We start from the raw sequence: 21,613 nt of genomic DNA, 5'->3' as shown, positions 1-21,613 counted from the left end.
TACTGCATTGCAATTTTGGTTACCTTAGTGTAGTATTGGGAGTGAATAGTTTTAATAATTCATGTTAAAATGTCCATTTGCCTGCAATAATCAAAAGCTGATACCACACTGATGCGATGCTCTTATAATTTAAGGGAAAATGGATGTTAATTCAGGTTGAACTACTGAGTTACAGAATTAACTATTCAAGTGTTCTGTAAACTTCATGTATAATCTGAATGAGAGGTTTATTCCTGTATTTCCTCATTACCAAGCAAGAGCATAGTTTTAATCTAGATTTGATAGTGGTTTAACTTCATGTTCATTACCAGTTTTGTCTCCCATGCCTTGGAAAGCTTTCTTTTTTTCCTTATTTGAAACTTGCGACCTTTGTTTCCTTAAGTGGAGCAAGGGTAGAAGCAGGACAGAAAAAAACCAAACTAATCTAGATTTCATTCTTAAACTAACGGTTTAGTTTAAAGAGTGTAGGAGTCTTTTGTACCATCCTTTACTACAGTAAAAACACTTTAATTGAAATCACACTGGCAAAGTAAAAGCCAGGTGCATCCTGAAGTTCTGAAAATACTGGAGTACCCACAGCAGAGTGACTGCTGGACTGGCATCTTTACCTGCAAGGATGTTAAAAGCCTTTCCTACAAGTTACTCAAAAGTACTAGAAAAATGGGGTTGAGACCACAAATTACAGTAAGTCTGGGTTACTACCTGTTGTCTTGCACATTACTGTCATGTCACAGCACAGAACTGAAAATAAGTTTTATTTCTGTGTCAGATTTATATATGCTACCACAGAACTAAAGTTACATGCCTTAAAATACTATTCAAGAATTTAGAAACTTGCACTTCAGCTTAATTCCAGAGTTAGATTCAAGGGAAGTGATACTGGGAAGACCAACACTACGTTCTGCTTGTGGCATGCATAGAAGAACCTCTATACTTATCAATAGTTATGTAAAAAAACCGGAGTCCTATTTAGAATATCAGAGTTAAAACTTATTTCCTACATACAACCTGTTACTGTGTACTTTACTGTGAATTGAGGTTAGATGTTAACTAAGCCTTTACAAAGAAGTTGGTTGGAAAAGCAGAATTATTTTTTTCTGCTTTTGTATCCTTCAAAGAGATAACAGGAATTTAATCATACACATCACATTGTAAACTTTTATATAAAAAAATACTGGGTATTATACAGCTTTATTAAGACATTATAGACATTCTCTAAACACTTCAGAGGCAGCAAGAGCCATCATGAATATTCTGTAGTCACAAGACAGTGCCATTAACTTGGTTTAGCTGTTGCCTTTCCACATAGTACAGTCAGCTCACTCTAAGGGGGGAAAAATTCATTTTAGTTCAAGCTACCCAACAGAACTTGCAAGAAGAAAGAGAAAAGTCACTATTGCTAAAGCAAGGAGTGAGCAAGCACTCCCCCACTCTCTACCTACAGACAGGTCCATGTTACAAAATACAAAACAGCTCCCAGACCTTTAGCTTAACTCATATAGCTGCATTCAAGTCTTAATACCTGCAAGACTGTAAACTGATTAATATTTCTTATGTCTAGATAGATTTCTAGTGCTGCATATTACTTCATCCAAAAGCCAGGTACCCTCATCTTCAGAAGTTGGGCACTATGTGCTACAAAGTTTTGTTCCAACTTCAGTCTGCATCAAAACAGTTTACTTCCATGAACCAAAGATAAGGCAGTTACTATTCAACTGCAGCAGACAATTAACAATTAATAGGAGTATAGTTCTTACTCAGCAAGGGACACGGAATAATACATTATAACAAGAATCAGAGCTCAGCTGTAGCTTTGCAAGCCTTCATGAGTATGAGATAAGAGAATGGCAGTTTGCTCACATGGTAGGAGACACCAGAGCAATCTAGAAGGAAGAGCTTATGCTTCTGTTGTTGCCCAGGCAATTGCCAAACTGCACATGCTTATTTAAGTGCATTTACTTTTACACATTATCTGCGTGCAGCAGTTCTCCCCTCCCTGTTTCTCCCTTGCCCTAGTCCTCTCTCTAATTTATGCCAACCAATTTAGTCTTAACCTCAGAAGACTTAAAGCACTTAGAATTTGCATTCCTGACAGTATCTCACATGAAAACCTGAGACTAGCTGTCTGAATATTTACATGTAAGCCTACTAGTTTAAGCTTACCACTAAGTTATGAATATGCTGTACTGTATCTTGATTTAGTAGTTGCACATCAATATTATGGAGGTCTCCACCAGCCGTACAGAGTGTCTATAAACATGAAGAGAAGCAGTTTTAAGAACTATTCTGGAAGTTTTTACTTGCATGGTCAGCTTTTCTGAAAATCATGTGCTTCCCTGCTACACTGCAAAACTTTAGTAACCATTTTTCCTTTTGTTTAGCAGCAACTCATTTAGGGATAGCCAGAGCTATCACTATCAGACTATTCACAGTTTTATCAACTACTGTAAGATAAAAATGTTTAAAAAAAGATTTTTTGATACCTGTCCATCAGCCAGGGGTATGTTTACAAACGGAACAGTTTTATCTTGGGGTACTGATTTACTTCTTAGTAACATGCCTTGACCTCTTCCACTGGTAGGTACAGTTCTTGAGACAGTCTGTTGTAGTCCAGTACTAGAGTACAATAAAAATGTTACTCTGAGGTTAACTTCCTATGCTCTGCAGAAAATTTTCCAGCATGAAGCAAATGCAAGTAGTAGCAAACATACCTAATGGAAAGGCAGTCATGTTTAAATTTTTCCAATTCTGCCAGAAGACAACGGGAAATCCAACCATCAGCAGCATTTACTAGCGCTGCTAGGTAACATTTTATGACTGTGAAACACCACAGTAACCTTCTAAGCCTGTGTTACAGGCCAGTGAGCAAGCTGACATTTGGACCACTCAGTAACACGAATATCCACTCTCCAATATCAACAGTGAATGCTTACAGTTTTGGAAAGAGGAAACTTCATGCCTCTGGGCATAAGATGTGTGCTGTATCTGTCTACTACAGAGGGAGATACCAAGAAATACCAAAGGTGCTAGCTTTTAGAGGTACAGGGCATGCCTTATGACATACCAAATTCCTGAGCTTCTTTAATGATATATTTGTTCTTATTCCACTTCAAAGATGTAAGATTTGGTTATCTTCTGCATGGAAACAAGCCTCTGGAATTTATAGCAGGCCAAGGTGAAACTAAGCCACTTGCTGGTTTCATGACCCATTTAAGTTAAGTTTTCCACCCCCTCACTTCAGCTGATGACTTCTGCCAAAACCAAGCTCTGCAGTGTACAGAGAATGGAAATAACTGAAAACCTTAACTGTTCTGTGCAAAGAACTGATTGTCAATTTATTTGGTTGGGGTTCTTTGGGGGTTTGGTTTCTTTTTATATTTTTTTTTAAAACAGCAGTATTGGTGACATTTTAATCAAGCTTGGGGTCTGAGAATTAGTTTAAGCTGTAAACTACATCTTTAAACAACAGTGGGTAGGAGTAGGAGTAGAATTTATACTCGTCATGGTTTAACCCCAGCTGGTAACTAAGCACCACACAGCTGCTCACTCACTTCCCCCCCACCCAGTGGGATGGGGGAGAGAATCGGGGGGGGGGGGGGTGTGTGTGTGTAAAACTTGTAGGTTGAGATAAGAACAGTTTAATAGAACAGAAAGGAAGAAACTAATAATGGTAATAATAACAATAATAAAATGACAATAATAATAATAAAAGAATTGGAATATACAAAACAAGTGATGCACAATGCAATTGCTCACCACCTGCACCACCGACCAATGCCCAGTTAGTTCCAGAGTGGCGATCCCCCCCGGCCAACTCCCCCCAGTTTATATACTGGGCATGACATCACATGGTATAGAATACCCCTTTGGCCAGTTTGGTCAGCTGTCCTGGCTATGTCCCTTCCCAACTTCTTGTGCCCCTCGAGCCTTCTTGCTGGCTGGGCATGAGAAGCTGAAAAATCCTTCACTTCGTATAAACACTACTTGGCAACAACTGAAAAATATTAGTGTGTTATCAACATTCTTCTCGTACTGAACCCAAGACATAAAACTATACCAGCTACCAGAAAGAAAATTAACTCTATCCCAGCCAAAGCCAGGACAACTCTAAATCTGGGCTTTTTTTTTTTTTTTTTTTTAAAAACTGGCTTAGTTATGACATCAAATCCCGTACCTCCATGAGAATGTAAGTTAACACCCACAATCAAAGCAGGAGGTGTGACTAGTACACAGCCCCACTATGAAATTTAATGGCAGATCATCAAGATCTACTAAATCTAGATTGATGATCATTAATAACTGGACTGATATTAATGTAGATATATAGTGTCTTGGTATTTAATAAATTATTTATTAATAACAAGCCTAAAGCCCCTTACCTTTTAGATACCTTTGGCGTGGCTTTGAAATTTGTGGCACTGCAGTCAGAAGCAAGAGACTTAACAGCCTCAGTCACACTAGCAGAAGAGTGAACAGACCTAAAAAAAAAAAAAAAAAAGTGAATACTGGTTTTAGGTTTATTTTATTTTATTTTTTTATTTCCTCCTCATCTACTGGAGAGTTTTAGGTAGGATGAAGATAGACAGCTGGTAAATTAGAGAATGTTGAAGCACTCCATGACAGAGATCTAGCGTATATACCTGTGAAGAAGCCCTTCTGAGGTGGATATGATACAATGGGACCTAACACCACAGGGGAATGAAAGGATAATTTTATTAGTAGACAAGAGAGGGGGATGCAATACCTGAGCTGGGTATAATTAAGGGAACATCCACAGCTTTCTATTTGAGTGTGCAAAAAGTTTCTTGGTAAGTTTCTTTTTCAGCAGGCATTAATTTTTCTAGATTACTTTTCAGGATATTTGTCCTGTGTGGTTGACCTGAATCCAGAGAACAATTTTTTTCCAGTTTTGGATTTTAACTCAGTTCACAGAGATCTTGATGACAGAAGTTTACCTCACTCTATCCTCCTGTCTCCCTTTTCCCACACACATTTTGGAGATATTGTAAGGGCATATAGCTTTGGCCCAGTGTTAGTGTACTTGAATAAAAGCAACCTTTAAAGACTGAAAAGTTAAGACTTCCCCAGGCAAAGCAGCCTTCTCTAGTTTGATTTTGTTGAGCCAAAAATTCTATAATCCTAATTCAAGAAAGTAATTAAACCTGGCTAAGATTTTTTTTTATTTTTTAGGCACATTAAACACTGATACATTATTTAAATTGTATTTCTCTGAAGACAATTTGAGCGTAGCAAAATAAGTGCCAGTGGGTACAAGTATACACACTGGAGCCATAAGTGTAGTGGAAGCTTCTCAAAAAAAATTTTCATGCAGAAACCCACCAATTCTTTTTAATTCATTACATCTTATAGTGAGACTTGAATATGGTCCATCATGACTGTAAGTAGCTGTAAGGTGTTTTTGCAAGTATGTATTTTCCTGCTAATGACACCTCCCTTTCAGCTATGTATGAGGGCAAAATTATTACAAAACAATTCATTAGTCTTAACAGAGCAACAAAGATGTTTCCCTTACACACTCTCTTCCGTTAAGTATGGTTTGGAAATCTATACCGATTACATAGATCCAGAACTGCGCACCATTCAGTGAGAGAGATACAACTACATCCCTTCATCAGCTAGAGGTGCTTTTTTGTTCAGGGTTCACATCACTACCATGCATCTGATTCAGGTTATGGAAGACATCTTTATCAGATGTATTGCTATTGGCCTCAAATCTCAGCTACTATTGTCTGAAAAGAGGTTTTTTTTCAGCATTCACAAGTTCAGGTGAGTTAAATAAGCTATCAAAGGTCAGTCTTACCTAGAAAGAGAGTTCAGTTTGCTATTTAAACCAGAGGCCAATGAAACCAATGACTTTGTTTTGGAAACCTAAAAATGTATATGTAAGACTGCAGTTAGAAAGTAGCATTTTAAGGCAAAATGATAGATATTTCCAGGGAACAATACTGTAAGAATTCCCTTACAGTTAAGCCCCATAGTGCTGCCTTTTATATAGTTCTACATACACATAAAATGGCAAATATGGATTCTAAAACAAGAGTTTCATAATGCCCGAACATGTTTGTTCATACTTAAGTTCTGTACAACCAACCACCTTTCTAATATACACCATTCCAACTTGTAAGCCCTCATAATTAATGCCTGTGACTCTGCATATAATCTTTCCATCTTTGTTGTCATCTTGCTACATACTTCAGTGTCTGGCTGAGGCACTGCATTGCACAGATGGACTGAGGTGGTAAAATTAATACACCTGTGCTATTTGGTTTAGAGATCAAGGTGGGCAGGAATGAACAACTCATTCAAATATAGAAAAGCATGTATTAAAACATCAATTCAAATTTTCTTTCAAAAAAGTTTCAACAAAAAATGTTTCCTCAAACCGTCAAGACTTAATTGCAAGTCAACAGAGAATGACTATGCCAGTATTTACAACTCTGTGTGAATGAGTTACCAGAAGTGCAGATACCATATTTCATTATGAAATTAATCTATACAGTTTAGCCTTGCTTAACTTAAAATACATTGACTTTAAAACAACTGATTTTTCAGACAAACAGCAGGCCCCTGGCCTGCCCCGTCATGGATCTAGCAGGGTTCATAGCAGGTCAGAACTGATTAAACCCTTATGTTGTTTGTTCGGAATAAACTTACTTTTTTAGGTATTTTCTTTGCAGAAATGTGCTTGGCATCTTCATATTCAACAATTGTAGTTACCTTAACTAGAAATATATTAGAAAGACAAGGAAAACAAAAATCTCATGAAGAACACAAAACACCACTTCAAGCTCATTTGTTTGAAGCCTATTTACCCACCGGCAGCTACGTATCAGTTCTGCTATCCGATGGTCATTCGCCTGGGACAGAGTTCAAAGCAAACTATGTGTGTTCATCACAGACACTGTGACACATGGTACAGTTAAAAGACACTTGATAACCCTTCAACCCCCAGACAAAACAGAATTACATTTCAGTGGTAGTGTCCTTCTTATTGCATATTTTGGAGTATGAAGAGAAATGGTATTTTCCGTAAAAACCTCAATGGGTAGGAGGTCAAAGGGGAACCTATGAGAAAATAGGGGTGACTTTCCTAGCTCTTCTGCTATAAAGTAAAGCACTGACAAGTCATTTAAATGTGTATCTTCTCGCCATTTTCAGTGATAAATCCAAAGGGCAGGAACTCTTATCTCATGTTTTAAAGCACCTCAACTGTAGCATAGCTCATGATCCTCCACACTGAATGCTGGGGGGACCTGTATGTTATACTTCTAGTTACATACTTTTCCCTCTTGTATCCTTCAGGCTTAACATTCACTTTACAAATGCTCAGTTCAAACCAATTAAAAAAAAAAAAAAAGGAACATTTAAGAACCAAGCTAGATATTAATGGATTGACTTGCCTTTTTTGCTGTTTGTTGTCACCAGTTTTGGATTTGGTATGTCTTGTAGAGAGCAGTCAGTCTTAAAAAAAAAAAAGTTTATCTGACAAGGGAAAGTCAACAGATTTTGCCCAGTAAATGCGTATTATTCTACAAAAGGCAGTGAACTAAAAGGGCATTAAAGCAAATGACAAAAGTAGGATTGGCTAAACACCAGTTTATTTTTTCAGAAACATCTGGATTTCTGCCTGCAGATGACCCTACAGCTTTAGATAATGTGCATAACTGCACCATGGCTGGCTGTCTAGCCTTTTCATATTATCTTGTATTTAAACAGACAGCCAAACAAAATCATTTGTCTGAAATGTTTACAGCAGGGAAAGAAGACTTCTATTCTGTAAGCTGTGATAAAATTTGAAAACACACACTTACCACTGCAGCAGCAAGAGCCACTTCCTCCCCTCCTCGCAAATCTGTAACTCAAGAAAGTATAACTTGTTTATTATATACTATTACTTGCATAATTATTATCTGCAGGTTCTTATGGGCTATAAAGCTGAACAAAGTAGTTCAGGATTACAGCTGCTTAAATAGCTAATCTTAGCTAGCATGTATGTTGCACCTGAACAAGATTCAAGTCTTGCAGGATAGTCACTCCTACAAAACAACAATGAAAATCTTAGGCCATTTCAGTACGTTTAATCTTTGAAAGGATACTAAGCGTAGTCACACAGTATATAACCTGAATTCAAAGAAGGAAAAACTCCATACCTTGTGCTGCTGAAAGCTAATGCTTTTAGGCAGAAGTTTTCAAGACAGACATTGAAGTACATACTCAGCAAAGGCTAAAGGCTTACAGTAAACTCAAGTTCTTCAAGAGTCTTAGGTTTGGTCTTTGTGCGGCCCCTGCAATTTCCAGCTGCAAGGTAGATTCCAAAAACATCAGTTCTCACCAGAATATACATCTGATGCTGACTGTACACCACAGCTTAAACTGCTGCATAAACCTGAGGTTAAAATTAAACTTGTTTGCTCATCATCACAGGTAAACAACTAGATGAGAAAGGCTCAGTAGTGAAAGACTTCAAATTAACAGAAAGACAAAATAATCTCTGCAGCTAGGATGAACAGATTCAGATGGAAAGAAATGCTTAAGTTTTTACGCACAGAAAATACTAGACTTGGAATTATTCCTTCTCTCTTCAGGCTTTAAATAAGATGACTTAAGAGCAGACATAAAAGAAGGCTCCATACACTGTAACCTACTAATTCTATACCCTGTGTTACACAGGTCAGTCTACTTGAACATGTGTGCTTACTGAGCACCTGCAGTGTAATACCACCACTGATTAGCCTGAAACATTCAGCAGACAAAACTCTTCCATGGAAGTCACCAAGTTTACAGGTTTTCTCACATTAGTCAAGGGTACATCATGCTGTAACGATGCCTGCATCCCTCGCAAATATAAGACCACGCACACTTACTAAGCAAGTCTTTTCTTCTCATTTTCCTGATGGCAACCGGCATCTTCAGCAGCTCCACTGTAAACGCCTTCTCAGCTGTTTGCAAAAGCGAATCAAGCTCTTTCTTCATTTCCTGGATATTTTCCTTGGCTTTAAAACAAAACAGGCTTTCACTGCCATACGTGTTACATATCTCCAAACATAAGCACTGGTAGACTGCACTAAACAAGAAAGTTAAAATAACGCTTTATCCGGGGTGATCTGACTGGGGAGTCAGAGCGCCTGACGGTTGCCATCAGACACTCCTTAGGCTGACGAGAAGCACGGTGCGGGCAGCCGACCACAAGAGCTGCGCCCCGGACCTGCAGCGAAGTGGAAGGCGGGCCGGGGGACGCTGGGCCGCCGCCCGCCCGCCCGCCATTCGGGGGGGGGCCCGCGGGCGGCGCCGGGCGCTGCGGCCCGCTCGCCCCCAGGCCGCGCAGGCCCCGGCGGCCGCCAGGGCGCCCCCTCGCGGAGCGGCGGCGCCCCGGGGCCCGCCCGAGCGCGGGCTCGGGTGCCTGCCGGCGCCTCTCACGGGACAGGGCGAGCGGTTCCCCCCGCCTCGCCGCTCGCCTGGCCCCGGCTCCGGCCCGGAGGCTCTCCTCGCCGGGAGCCGCTGTCCCCCCCGCCGCCGGGCAGGGAAGCGCAAGCAGGCAGGCGGGCTGGCACCGCCGCGGTGCCCGCTAGCGCGGTGGCCGGCCTCGGCGCCGTGCTAGGCAGCTCCAGCGCGCTGACCCGCGCCGGCAGCCGCCTCAGCACCTGCGAGCGCCGGCGCCCGCCCAGGACGCGGGGCAGCCCCGAGGCCCTCGCCGCCGCCCCCCGGCCCTACCCTGCTGGTCGAAGTCGCTGAGGAAAAGCGCGATGCGCTGATCCTTCTTCTCCTGGGAGAGGGCCCCGCGCTCGGGCTCCACGCCCGAGTCGGTGCTGCACCGCTTGCCCGCCGGCTTCCTCAGGGGCATGGCGGCCACCCCGCGGGATAAACCACCGCTCCTCGCCGGGGAAGCTTTTGTAAGAGCGGGGGCTTCTTCCTCCCCTTCTCCCCTCCTCCTCCTCCTCCCCCGGGCCCGAGCGGACACACCCTCCGGGGCGGCGGGAGCGGGCGGCCCCCGGCCGCCTGTGAGGGGCTGCGGGTGTGAGGGGACGGGGCGTCCCGGGAGGCCCCGGTCTGTGGGGCGAGGCGGGGGGAGGGGGTACCCCGGGGGTCCCCGGCCTCTCCTGTCAGAAGGGAGGGAAGGAGGTGCGGGGAGGGTGGGAATCTTGGCGACCCCCGTCTCGGTGGTGCTCCAGGGATGGGCCTGGGCACGGCTGGACAGGCGCAAAGCCGGGACCCTCGCGTCCTGACAGGAGCTGGGCAGGCTTGCATAGATGCAGACGCACATGCGCTTTGTCCTGGTGGCACAAAATTGATTGTGCTTTTTTGTTATTTGCTTTGAAGCGGCCGCTGCTGACCTCGGCACATGGGGAGCTGCGGTAGGGCAGATGACCGCTTTCATCCTGCGGGTGAGTAGTAACCGGGGCACCAGAGGATGTCGAATGCAGGCCCAGGGCCTGGGGCAGGCAGTGGTTGTGCGGCCAGGGTTTGGACAGGTACTGGGAAACCTTTTTGCTGTATAGGAAGGACCCTATTTCAGAGGTGAGGTTTGGTTTTAGCTATTTTACTGCTGTTAAGTGTGCAGAATCTGCAGTGCTTCAAAGCTAGCAAAGTGAATAACCAGTTCTGCCTGATGCAGATGGTTACAGGTTGTGTAAATTCTAATCAGGTGAAGAGTATTTAATACACATGTAATAATGTGAAACATTGGAAAGGCATGACTACACGTAGTATTGAATGTATAAAAACATTCAAAGCCACATCCTTAAAAGGAGAATTCCTTGCAGAAACTATCTTATATGCATCCAAATAAAAAAATCACACCAGAGGTATGAGTGTCTTAGGTTTCGTACAAATGATCAAACCTGTATTCTTTATTGACCAGGGAACTGTGTAAAAAGGAACTTGGATAATGTTCTAAACCACTAGGGGTTTTCACACAGTGTATGTAGTTGATGTGGCAAGCGCTCTGAAGTTTGTAGCTTTTTCTGTATCATATGCATCTGGCACAGTATCGTTATCTACTGGTCCAGATAGGACAGCCTAGTCACTCAAAAAAAGCTGTAAAAAATCTGAGTGACAGCTCATAATATAAACATTTTATATAAGACCATGTTCTTGTTTGTAAAACAACCAACCAACTCCTCCCCAAAAAACAGGTAAATGTTTCTGTGCCAGAAAACACTCAAATACCTGATACAAAGACAACAGTCTGCTTTCGCTATGATGCTGGCAAATGCATATATGTTTAGGGAAGCAGGACTAGCTTCCCTTTCCCTAAACTTCATTTTCTTTTGAATTAGCAAACAAACGCCGCTAAAGTCATTCTGAGGTGTCACTGCAAAAAGACAAGATTGTGTTGCTCTGTAAGTTTAATCTCATACAAGCTGCGTAAGAAGATTTTAAAAAGGAAACAACTGACAATACCAAACAAACACCTCACCAAAGCTTTCAGGCCACAGTTGGTCAACCTTAACTGATTGATCCTCTCTATGAAGAAAGAAGTCTGGCTTGCTTAACTCCTGGTTGCAACTGCTTGCATAAAAAGATATGATTAATTATGACCATAAAACATGCCTAAAACCACCTCTGTACAGTTCTGCATTGGTAAGGAATAGTTTTGTGGTAACAAGTTTGACAAATTTCAAGTCCATAAATTGGAGTGATGCAAAAATTAATGATCTGGTAGATGGATTAAAGTAAATACTAGTTGGAACATGAAGTTAGATGCCTCATAGTGCAATCCAGCAAGTGTTGCTTCAGTGACATAGGAAATGGAGAACTATTACCTTTTTTTATTTAACATGTGCTTTATTATTTGGAAGTCTCATACATCTGAAGTACCATTGTAAGGAGCACCTGTAGGAAAATCAAACCTAGAAGCATGCATTTGAAAGTAAGGATTGTCTGTTATTAATGAAATATTTCAAAGACACTGAAAATAAGCCTCTTTTCTTAGCTTTACAGGATTGTTCCACAAAAATGCACATTAACCTTATCACAGTACATACAAATATTGTGGATGGACAATAGAAATCACCACCCTTCCATATGAGATGCATCAAGAACAAATTGTTATCCCTTATAATGTCAGAAACATAAAAGGCACCATATAGAATGTTTAGAAAAAACTCAGTTTATGCCATTGTATTTTGATTTAAAAGTGTAAGAATTGCTGTCCTGACTTAAAACAAAAAGCCTTTCACACCTGTAAATTATCATTAGAAACTTGTAAACCTTTACTTTTTTTCCAGAATTATCAGGTGCAAATGCAAGGCAAATATAAAATCTATTGACTTATTAGATTACAAATACTACCCCATGAAAAAGCTGTAGTTACAAAAATATAAAAAAATATTCTAACTCCCATTGTTAGATCTTAGCTTCAATCTACACTGCATTACGAGTCCAAAGCCAGATCTGATTTGGACACATTCCTTGAATAGGAAAGTGCTGTTTGTCTTATTTTTACATCAATATTCTGACCTCTTACTACAGTTTTGCTTTCTGGATTTGTTTTATTAGTGCATATTAAGGATGCCAAGTGGAGAGTGCTAACAGATAAAAGGTTGTATTTATCGATGGATAGTAGCAATGTTAAGTGTTCTCAGTCTGCTCTCCTCCAAGAAGTCCATTTCTCCAAGGATAAAAGTATAAATTTTTTTCTCCAAGCCTCCATAGTAACTTTGTGTAGCAGCGTGCCATTTTCATTTATGAACCTGTGACCCCTGGCAGGTGATTGAGAAGTACTAAATTCTTCTCACAGACTTCAGTAAGGAATTGTGAGTATACCAACTGCTAATGCTACGTCATAGACTAGCAGCTGCCTTTGCAAGGACAATTATTGGCAACATCTCTTGTCTTCCACATGTAATAGATTGGCACATACTTTATCCATATGGTGATTCTCTAGCCCTTGGCTTTAGTAAACTAAATCAGCATAGGATGTTCAACCAGCTACAAAGGCAGCCTAACAAAGTCCTAGTAGACATTAAAATGAGTTTACTTCTAAATAATAACTTAAAATTAATGACTAGATTAAATGAGATATTCTTAATGTGAATAAACTTCGTAAATGCTGAGCCTAAGCCTGACAAATGCTAACGGTTTCATGGCTGAGTACTGGAAGCTATGTTCCTTCAGTCCTTTATCAGTGCTAGCAGAAGGTGTCCAGCTTCCAACTCAAGAGAAACAGAAGCCTTCTTTTGTTGTGCAGGGAAACTGACATAGATTAGTAGAGTAATACAGCTGTACTCCTAGAGAGTGACCTGGTTTAGCTGGGTTTTAATAAGCACTCAGGATTGTTTAGCCAACAGTATGACTCTGGAAGATTTAAGAGTGAGCTGTATTATTGTTACCTTTATGCTTGGTGCAAGACATTTTCCTTTAAATACCTTTTCCTTCATTAGAAACCACCCCCAGCATTTCTCCTGGTAACATTTGTTAGTCCTTGCCAGTTCAAGCTGGATTTTGGCCAATGGGTCTCTCAGTCATGTGGTTCCAAAGAAATGTTCTCCATAGATAAAGCAATTCTGAAATAATGTTGTATTTTACCCTATTTGAAAGGATTGACAGTACTCACATCTGCTTTGAAACAGTAACTTACTATGTTCCATGTATATAAAAGATGTGACTTAACAGGAGACTCATGGAGTTGTTATGAGAGGAAGTGTTCAGTGCTCTTATCTTATGCTGGGATAATGTGTTGAATAGCATATGAATAAGGAGCTATTTTTCCTCATTATGTTTCAGTTTCATAAAAGCAGGGTTCAAGCAGACACCATGTTCACTCCTCTGATCAAAACTGTATATTCCACTCAGATTATGGTGTGATGGCAGGATTTCTTTTTAACAGACGTTCACAGGTACCTGCACACATCTGCCAAATATATATATTTTTTAAATAAGCTCGCTGTACCTACATGCTTAATCAGATTTGGAGAACACTTCATACTTAACAGCAACAAAGAAAATTAAACCACGCAATACCTATAATGCAGCCTTTTGAATTTTTGTTTAGTAGAATTTTAAGATGGGAAACATGTTCCTAGCTAAACAATTGCTCTTGGCATTTCTCTTTTGTAAAAAAAAACACACAACAGTAGTAATTTTAATGAGCAACACCCTTCCCCAACCTATGGAGTCAAAAGTTCACAAATGTAACTTCCAATCAAGGCACAAAATCATTTACTGACTCTTCCTTCTCACCGCTTTCTTCACATTCTCCCCTTCCCCTTAAAAAAAAATTGGTGTAACAATGTCTTCTTAAATTTAATAGTCCAATAAGTTGTAGCAGTATCTGAGATTGGTTCTATCTATTTTGAATTTAGTTAAATTAGATGAACAGCACATTCTCAGCACATCTTTGTTCATTTTCTCCATTTGCCTCGAAGGGGAGGGGATGAGGGGAAAAAGCCACAGTAGTTTCATGCATATTTTTCAAGAAACTTTATGTGGAAGTCTTTCACTTTCTCCAGTAGGATCTTCAGCTTCTCTACTGGAGGAAGAATGGTCATTCTGAAAAATAATATTTAAAGGAAGAAAAAAAAAACAACGCATATTATCTTCAAAACAAACTGAACTGTGATCTTTGCACAGATCTTGATTAATCTCAGGGCATAGCTAGTAGTGTGTTAAGTTTAATATCTGTTTTGATGTGATTCTCTTATTTTCTGCATTTATGCTTTAATTGAACTATACTATTAAACCAGAGCAAATGGTTTCAATTGGTTAATATATAGGAATTCAAGAATTGTTATTTTCTGTTGAGTGATAAAGAAGGTTATCAGTAAGAAATAACAGCAAGTCAGTTTCCATTTTTGGTGCAGTTATGCCAAATTATACCCAATTTTTTGAGCTTTAGGGCCAGGCAGTTATGAGTAAATGTACGTTTCTTTTTGAATTGAAAACTTAATTCAGAAGCATTAAAACAACGCAGCATCCCACACTGCAGTTTTTACTCTCTTTATTCCTTCTTCTGCATCATCTGAAAATCATGTTAAGTATGTATGCAGGACGTACAGAACAAAATGTTTTTCCCACACTGTTACACGAATGGACTCACACTAGCTTTTTCCTGGACCTGCATGCACCCAGATATCTAACCCAGCTATCTGTGTTGCAGAGCTATGATTGCTAAAGGCACCCTCTGTTATATTGCTTCAGACCAAACAAGACTAAATTCCATGATAAATTCTAGCTATCAGTGGCTTGGCTGGAGTAAAGTGCTGTTTATTGGAAGCAAAAGCAGTAGATTTATGTTCACAGTTCTGGTATTAGAAGATTTAGTCCAACATCTTGTTTCGATAAAGTGAAGAGTTATTCAGCGTGTTTAAGGAGCAGATCTATAGGGAAGATACTGCACCTTTCATGCAGTTTCTCCATATGGAAACACTGTTTAATCTTCCCTCCCCCCAGAAGAAAGCAGGGGAATTTTCGTAATGCCTTAGCCAACTTCAAGATTAGAGTATAAGCTATTATCATCATTTGTATTCGTGGAGAAGGCATTTCAAATGTCAGTGTATAAAAATAGAATAAAACTATGTTAGCAAGCTGTGAAAAAAATGTAAAAACCTGAACAGCTCATCTAGCAGACCAGGTCTTTGACCTAGTTGTCAGTCCACAGAAAATGTCCAGCAGAAAGTGAGACAACATAAACTGAAAAATTCTTATATTTAATCAGAAGAGAAAGTACTGGGATGGTACTTAGCTTATTACAGTTCATTTGATTTTAAACAAACAGAAACTGTACCTGAAATGGTAGCTTCCTTCTCTTTGGCCAAATCCACTTCCAGGTACAACACATATTCCAGTCTCTTCCAGAAGTTTCATGCAATAGAACATATCAGGTGCCATTTTATGAGCCTAAGGGAATGCATACTTTGGAATTATTGAAGCCAAAATATTCCAAATATATAGAATTTCATGACTGCTTTTCTTCCTGAAACCTTATCTTACATTATTAGTTTCTTATTCTATTTACTAAAGAGGATGAAGAACAATTGCTAATGCGACAGTTCACACTGTGAATTAAGTAACAGTACTTCACAGAGGAACAAGGCTGAAGAACCTACACAAAACACCCGCTTCAAAAGAAAGGTTTTAGATATTTTTGGTTTTCTCCTTGACTGGCTTGAAACTTTTTGTCAAAAGTCTCAAAATCGTACTTAGAAAAATCTAAGCCACTGATATTTGACAAGAAATTAATTTGAGAGATGTGTGTTCCAGTTCTGTTGGCAGTTACTATGTTTTTCCCCTGAATTATCTGCTGACTAGAAAGTTTAATAATTGTGGAAGTTCTTAAATACATGCAGGTTATATGTCTAATCAAATAATCAGCTGAAAAACAGCCCTATTTTTGTTCTCAGCTATGCTGATAAAATTCCCTTTAAAAAATGAATATTACACATGAGGTAACAGAGCTCTAGTTAGGAACAAAAAGACTTGTCATTTAGTAATATAGCTTACTGACCCAAATACCAAAAGGTATTGTACAGAAATAAAATTTGTAAGGAAACCTCCCTCCCTCTTTCCCACACTCGCTGAATGGGGCTTCTTTTGCAGGGTCAGTAGCACACTGCCATTCACAATCCCTGTTGCACGTGCTGGCCTACCTAACCCAGGCACAGGCAGCAATTTGGAATCTGCACAGGTCCAGCTAGTTGCCCACCCTGTGATTTAATCTATTTAAAACTAATGTCCTTGGGTAACATTCTCAACCTGGAAGCTTTACCACTGTGATGAAACACTCTGTTTTGTTTTCCTCTCTTAAAATAAAGGTCATGTTATATTTAAGATCATACGTAGTCAATGAAGTACTGCTTCTGTAACTACATGAGCTTACTCTATCTCTGGAATAAAAATTCATCATTAGAAGTGGCAGGCACAAGTGTGTGAAGGTTAAAATGGATTGGGGTTAAAATGACTGACTGACCTTTGCTTCCTCAATGGCTTTGGAAGGAATAAAGATTCGTGGGAAAGCATACATAGCTCCTTGAAGTGGATTGCAGTGGATTCCTGGTACCTTGTTAAACATGTCTTCTGTTAGTTTGGCTTTTTTGGCAAGATTGTTCAAAACGCACTCCTTCTCCTGTTTGAAAGGAAGGTGTTCAGTTTGACGTATTTGAAGTGGCAATAAAAATGCCAGAGAAAACTATGATGCTTCAAGAAGCCTTCCCTGAATTAAGCACTTTTAGGGCTTTGCTGAGCTATTATAGCAAATGATGTTCCTAATTGCAGTCATACTCTTAAAGACAGCAATGCAAAAAGGCATTAGCAGGATAAAACTACAAAGTGTTGTAGATAGATAGACAGAGAGTAACCTGCAGAAGTCTATCTGTATGCCCTCTTCTTACATTCTTCCTTCTGAGCATCCACTTTTGGCTATTTTTAGAGACCATGTTAGCTGAACCTTTGATCTGGCTCAATACTGTCATTTCTTAAGTCAGATTCAGTTTCATTTTTACAACTGAGAAACTATATGTATACTTTAATACAGAATACCATGTTCAGTATATAGAGGCACTGGATACCTAAGAACAAGGCTGATTTTATAGCTCTATTTGAACTTACTTTCCTGTTTACATTTTAGTAAAAGCAAATCTTATTTAGTAATTCTTTTGCCGTGCTAAACACAGGAGAAAAGTTGAATTTATCAGCAAGAAAGATGATTTGATAATGCCGCCTTAGCTTTTTTTTGGCTCCTAAACAAAGGAACCATAAAAGGAATAAAAAATATTTTTAGAGGTAGTCATACTGAGTTAATTTAAAATACGCTGCATAGTTCTGTAAATTGGTGTTACTACAGGATTGTCCAAGAAGAAAGGAAAGAAGTCTGGTCTCTGCATATTTTGAGTTCACGATACTTAGGATAGGTTTAGGAAATGCACAAAAGAACAAGCATGTTATTGCTGACCTTTATGAATTGTGAATAAGATTCTTCTCCAGGTATTGGAGGATTCACTACAATATCCATTGCTGCTTGTCCTGAGACTGGAGGACAAAGGCGAACAGAAAGCAGCTTAACAAGCTGTCCTTTAATTTCTGGGTGCAAGTTAATGACCTCCATGTAACCTCCTCTGTAGCCACATCTGTGATTAAAGTGAACAGAAAAGATCGGTTAACCTCAAGTGTATAAATACTGGAAAAGCAATGAAAATAACGGCAGAAGTGGAAAGACAATTAATAAGGATCTTACAATATGTAACATACAGGTTGTTGAAACAGCTGCTATACTGATAATGTTTAAGATGGAACTAAATGATATGTCATTAAGCCCTAGTATCCCATACAGAGAAAATTGTGTACATGCAGCTTCCCTGTTAGGCAAGTTAACGATTAACTTGGATTGTTTGCTCTTCAGAACAAGAGCATATGGCTGTAGCAGCATTCATTTAATCAGAAAGTTCTTTTTCTTCCATCTGTTCCTCCCCAAAACAACCAAACCCAAACATTTGTATCAAACGTCCCAGTGATTCTTGAGCTGTTCCCTTGAATGTTGGAAACTGTATTTTGATTTATCACAGGTCCGGTTTAGGACTGTAGGATTTCACCTCTGTGGACTTGAGGCATTAGATGTCTGAAATAAATACACTTATTATTTGGTGGTTTGAAAACCACTGAGCTAATCCATTACTCTGTGCTTTAAATGCTTGTTTTCCTTTTCTTAATAGTTTTGAGTTAAAATTAATAGAAGACAGTGGATTACCTTCAGGTCACTAACATGAAACGGCTGTCCAACCAGATTAATGAGGAAGATGAAATAAAAAAAAAAAACAACTAAAGCAGACTTACTCGCCCATGTATCCCTTAGAGGTGGAGTGAAAAGAGGCCAGCTCAACATTGTTATAGTACTCAGGTCCCATCTCATACAGAATCTTTTTGAAAGAATGAAACTGGCATCCTTCAGAGTACACATTGTCCTGGTAAACCTGAACAGTCAGAAGACATTAATGTGCTCTGTTCCCCCAACTAAGGATAAAAGATGGCCTTTTAGAGAGCCAGATCTGAACTGAAGAAACAGTGGTAACACTCAAAGCCGTTAGAAGACACAAGGTTCTTTGTTAAGTAATAGTTACTGTAATGATACATTTTACCTCATGTGGCCATACTTAATAGTTTAGCCTTTGGAAGAACAGTGAGTTTCTTTGTATAATTTAACCTTCACTTGTATGTTTAAATTGATTTTCCTTCTGTTTCTTCCATTTGAAGTGGTCCGAGTATCACATAGGTTTTTAGGTCAGTTCCAGCAAAGTTCCTCCTTGTGTCTCCTTGCTTGTGCCCCCTACACTTTCTCTCTAGTTCAAATCCAGATCAAGCCACCTCTCATTAATCCTCTGATATTAAGCATCTTGCATGTTTGTTCACATCTTAATATGACAACAGAGAATCTGTTCCCTGTACTTAAAAAATACCAATACCGCACATGGAACAAAATTACACCTCATATGTGTACTCTTAGCTGTGCTTTTGAGAGAACAGAATATTCCATTACCTCATCAGCCAGAAGAAAAAGTTTCTCTTCCCAAGCAAAGTGTATCACATCTTCAATGCACTTTCTGTTTTGCACCTGTCCTGTAGTTTGGTTTTTAAAGCAAGAAGAAAGTTAGTGGAGCATATATATACAAATCTTTTCGCCCAGACCTAGTTACACTACTAGCTTTTCAGTAAGATATCCCTCTTTCTCAGAAAAGTGCTACTGATTTTAGAATTCAGTTCACTAACTGTGAAATTAAGGAACAGTTTTGGAGGAATTATGGTTCAAGGTAACTTAGTCCATCTCAAGCAACGGAAGTGTGAGATACAGTAATCAATAACTTATTAAGAGTAGTCTGTATATAACTGATCATTTGAAATACATGCATGATGGTTAAGTGGAGCTAGTTTCTCACTAATGAACCTCAACTACTCAAAAAACTAAATTCTTCTGAGGGAGGCAGTGGTTGCCACTGAGTTCAGAGTGTATTTGTAGTCATTGCCTCTCAGAGGCAAGAGGCTCCAGGCCATGTCAGAGACAAGATCTTTGATAAAGACCAAAAGTGACTGAAAGTCATTCCACAAGTCTGCAAAAGTTCAGTGGAAGCAGTGGCTTCAAATGGGATCCAGTGAAGCGAACCTACTCCCTCCTCTTTTCCCAAATCCCTGGAGTTCCATGATACTGAAAATAAGTTTCTAAAAGTATGACATACTGTCCTACATAGAGCACTGATCTCTAGAACTCAGGTTTACATATTTGATAGGTATTGAGGATTTGCCTGCAATGTCAAATGAAAGAAAGAAAAAAAAATAAATTGGTCTTAAACCCCATCCATTACACAAAATTGCTATAGACCTGTGGGATTTCCGGGGTTGATGATGCAGAGGACTTTTGGATTGCAATATGCCTTAGCTTCATTCAAGGAACGGCGAAGTTCATTCACATTTAGAGCCCAGCAATTTTCTTCATCCAAATAGTAGTTCACCTGGATAGCATCTAGTTCAGATATGGCTGCTGAATATAAAGGATATTGTGGTATAGGGATCATCACTCCTGTTCGGGATTTTCCACCTCCTGAGACCAGGATCTTTAAAATTGTCTGGAGAAAAAGTAGGAATTTAAAAAAAAAAGTCACACACCAGAATTAATAGTATACTCTAGAATAAGTTACTGATCTTCCTTAAAAAATCTAGAGTGAAGGTAGATTTCTATTCTAGAAGCATACAGTAATTTTTTCATATCAAAGGGCATTTATTTCAAGTTAAGTTAACTGTCTGAGTGAGGATGGTCTAACTCAGCTTAATGGAATGCCTCTGCATGTCATGGCTTCTAAAGATCATGTCTAATCAACTGCAAAATTTAGGAAAAACATTCTGAGCACAAGGCTAGAGGGAACGTTGGAAACAGGAATATCAAGATCATGATTTTTCTACTGTGCCCAGTTGTAAGCAAAGAAGCCTCAGCTAGTTGTTGCTTGTTGCCTTCCACTCATTTATCTCTCTAAACGCAAGAGGCCTATAAATAAAACCAGAAATTAGAACTGGGGCCTGTGGAGGTTTTCCTTTGGAAGAGAGACCTGTTTTAGATTAGGAGCAATTGTGGCCAGGTGGGAACAAAGTTAGAGACTCACATTATGGTTTCATTTTCAAGTAGTAGAAGAGACCTAAAGTCTGCACGTCTTGGGATGGAAATATAATGTATCATATGTAGTTTATGCCCAGAAGATACAGACAGAAATGTAATGCTTGTTCTAAGGTCAGTCCAGAGGATTTACCTGTGCCCAATGGCTGTGTGTCTATGTGTGTCTATGTGCAGGCTTTTTCCATGTGAATTAAATAAAAGAGTGCATTTGGTGCAGGAAGTGGAGAGATTTCTTGCCTTTATAATCAAGGCAGAACTCTGAAATACAGGTGCAATCAAAGCAGGCATCCTTACCAACATGTAATTGATAGTGTAAAAACAAAAATACCTCTTCAGATGTAACAGCAGTATCCTTTAAGTTTCTCATTGGTTTTAGAACAAGATCTGCCTTTCTGTGCCTCTCATCACATACTAACTCAGCTGCTAAGCTAATGATTTATAATCAACATAATTTTGTACCCACCACTAGTTGAAAAATAGCAAGCATCCAAAATGTATAATCAG

At 39.5% G+C, this 21,613-nt stretch overlaps 2 protein-coding genes and 1 long non-coding RNA gene across 3 annotated transcripts in view; 1 reads left to right on the top strand and 2 right to left on the bottom strand.

The window, feature by feature from the left end:
* Positions 1–1,172: 1,172 nt before the first annotated feature.
* Positions 1,173–9,932, bottom strand: LOC128146316 (borealin-2-like). Its single transcript, XM_052797582.1, has 10 exons — positions 9,733–9,932; positions 8,886–9,014; positions 7,833–7,873; positions 7,422–7,482; positions 6,676–6,743; positions 5,822–5,889; positions 4,380–4,478; positions 2,484–2,616; positions 2,164–2,250; positions 1,173–1,324 (listed from the first exon to the last, which is right to left on the bottom strand). Exons 1-10 carry the CDS (start codon positions 9,860–9,862, stop codon positions 1,277–1,279), a joined length of 864 nt encoding a protein of 287 aa, XP_052653542.1. The 5' UTR covers positions 9,863–9,932; the 3' UTR covers positions 1,173–1,276.
* Positions 9,846–21,613, top strand: part of LOC128146318 (uncharacterized) — a 25,974-nt gene continuing 14,206 nt past the window's right edge. Inside the window, exons 1-2 of the long non-coding RNA XR_008236729.1 lie at positions 9,846–9,911; positions 10,339–10,403. This is a non-coding gene — a long non-coding RNA (uncharacterized LOC128146318). The remainder of the gene's footprint in view (positions 9,912–10,338; positions 10,404–21,613) is intronic.
* The window catches only part of GPT2 (glutamic--pyruvic transaminase 2), a 27,940-nt gene continuing 18,106 nt past the window's right edge, over positions 11,780–21,613 (bottom strand). Inside the window, exons 5-11 of the mRNA XM_052797580.1 lie at positions 20,324–20,567; positions 19,487–19,566; positions 18,787–18,923; positions 17,909–18,083; positions 16,928–17,083; positions 15,746–15,858; positions 11,780–14,511 (exon numbers count right to left, since the gene is read on the bottom strand). Coding sequence (XP_052653540.1) covers positions 14,421–14,511; positions 15,746–15,858; positions 16,928–17,083; positions 17,909–18,083; positions 18,787–18,923; positions 19,487–19,566; positions 20,324–20,567 — 996 coding nt within the window. The 3' untranslated portion in view covers positions 11,780–14,420. The remainder of the gene's footprint in view (positions 14,512–15,745; positions 15,859–16,927; positions 17,084–17,908; positions 18,084–18,786; positions 18,924–19,486; positions 19,567–20,323; positions 20,568–21,613) is intronic.

Source organism: Harpia harpyja, chromosome 9 (genome assembly GCF_026419915.1).
Source record: "Harpia harpyja isolate bHarHar1 chromosome 9, bHarHar1 primary haplotype, whole genome shotgun sequence".
NCBI classification, from domain to species: domain Eukaryota; kingdom Metazoa; phylum Chordata; class Aves; order Accipitriformes; family Accipitridae; genus Harpia; species Harpia harpyja.
Note: the sequence above shows the minus strand (reverse complement) of the source record. Positions and strands in the feature narration are given on the sequence as shown.

Coding starts and splice junctions, on each gene's coding strand:
- LOC128146316 (XM_052797582.1), bottom strand. CDS start 9,862: ATGCCCCTGAGGAAGCCGGCGGGCAAGCGGTGCAGCACCGACTCGGGC. Junction 4,479..5,821: donor AAACTGAACTCTCTTTCTAG/GTAAGACTGACC, acceptor TTTTTTTTTTAG/GTCTGTTCACTCTTCTGCTA. Junction 2,251..2,483: donor TACCCCTGGCTGATGGACAG/GTATCAAAAAAT, acceptor TCATGTTTATAG/ACACTCTGTACGGCTGGTGG.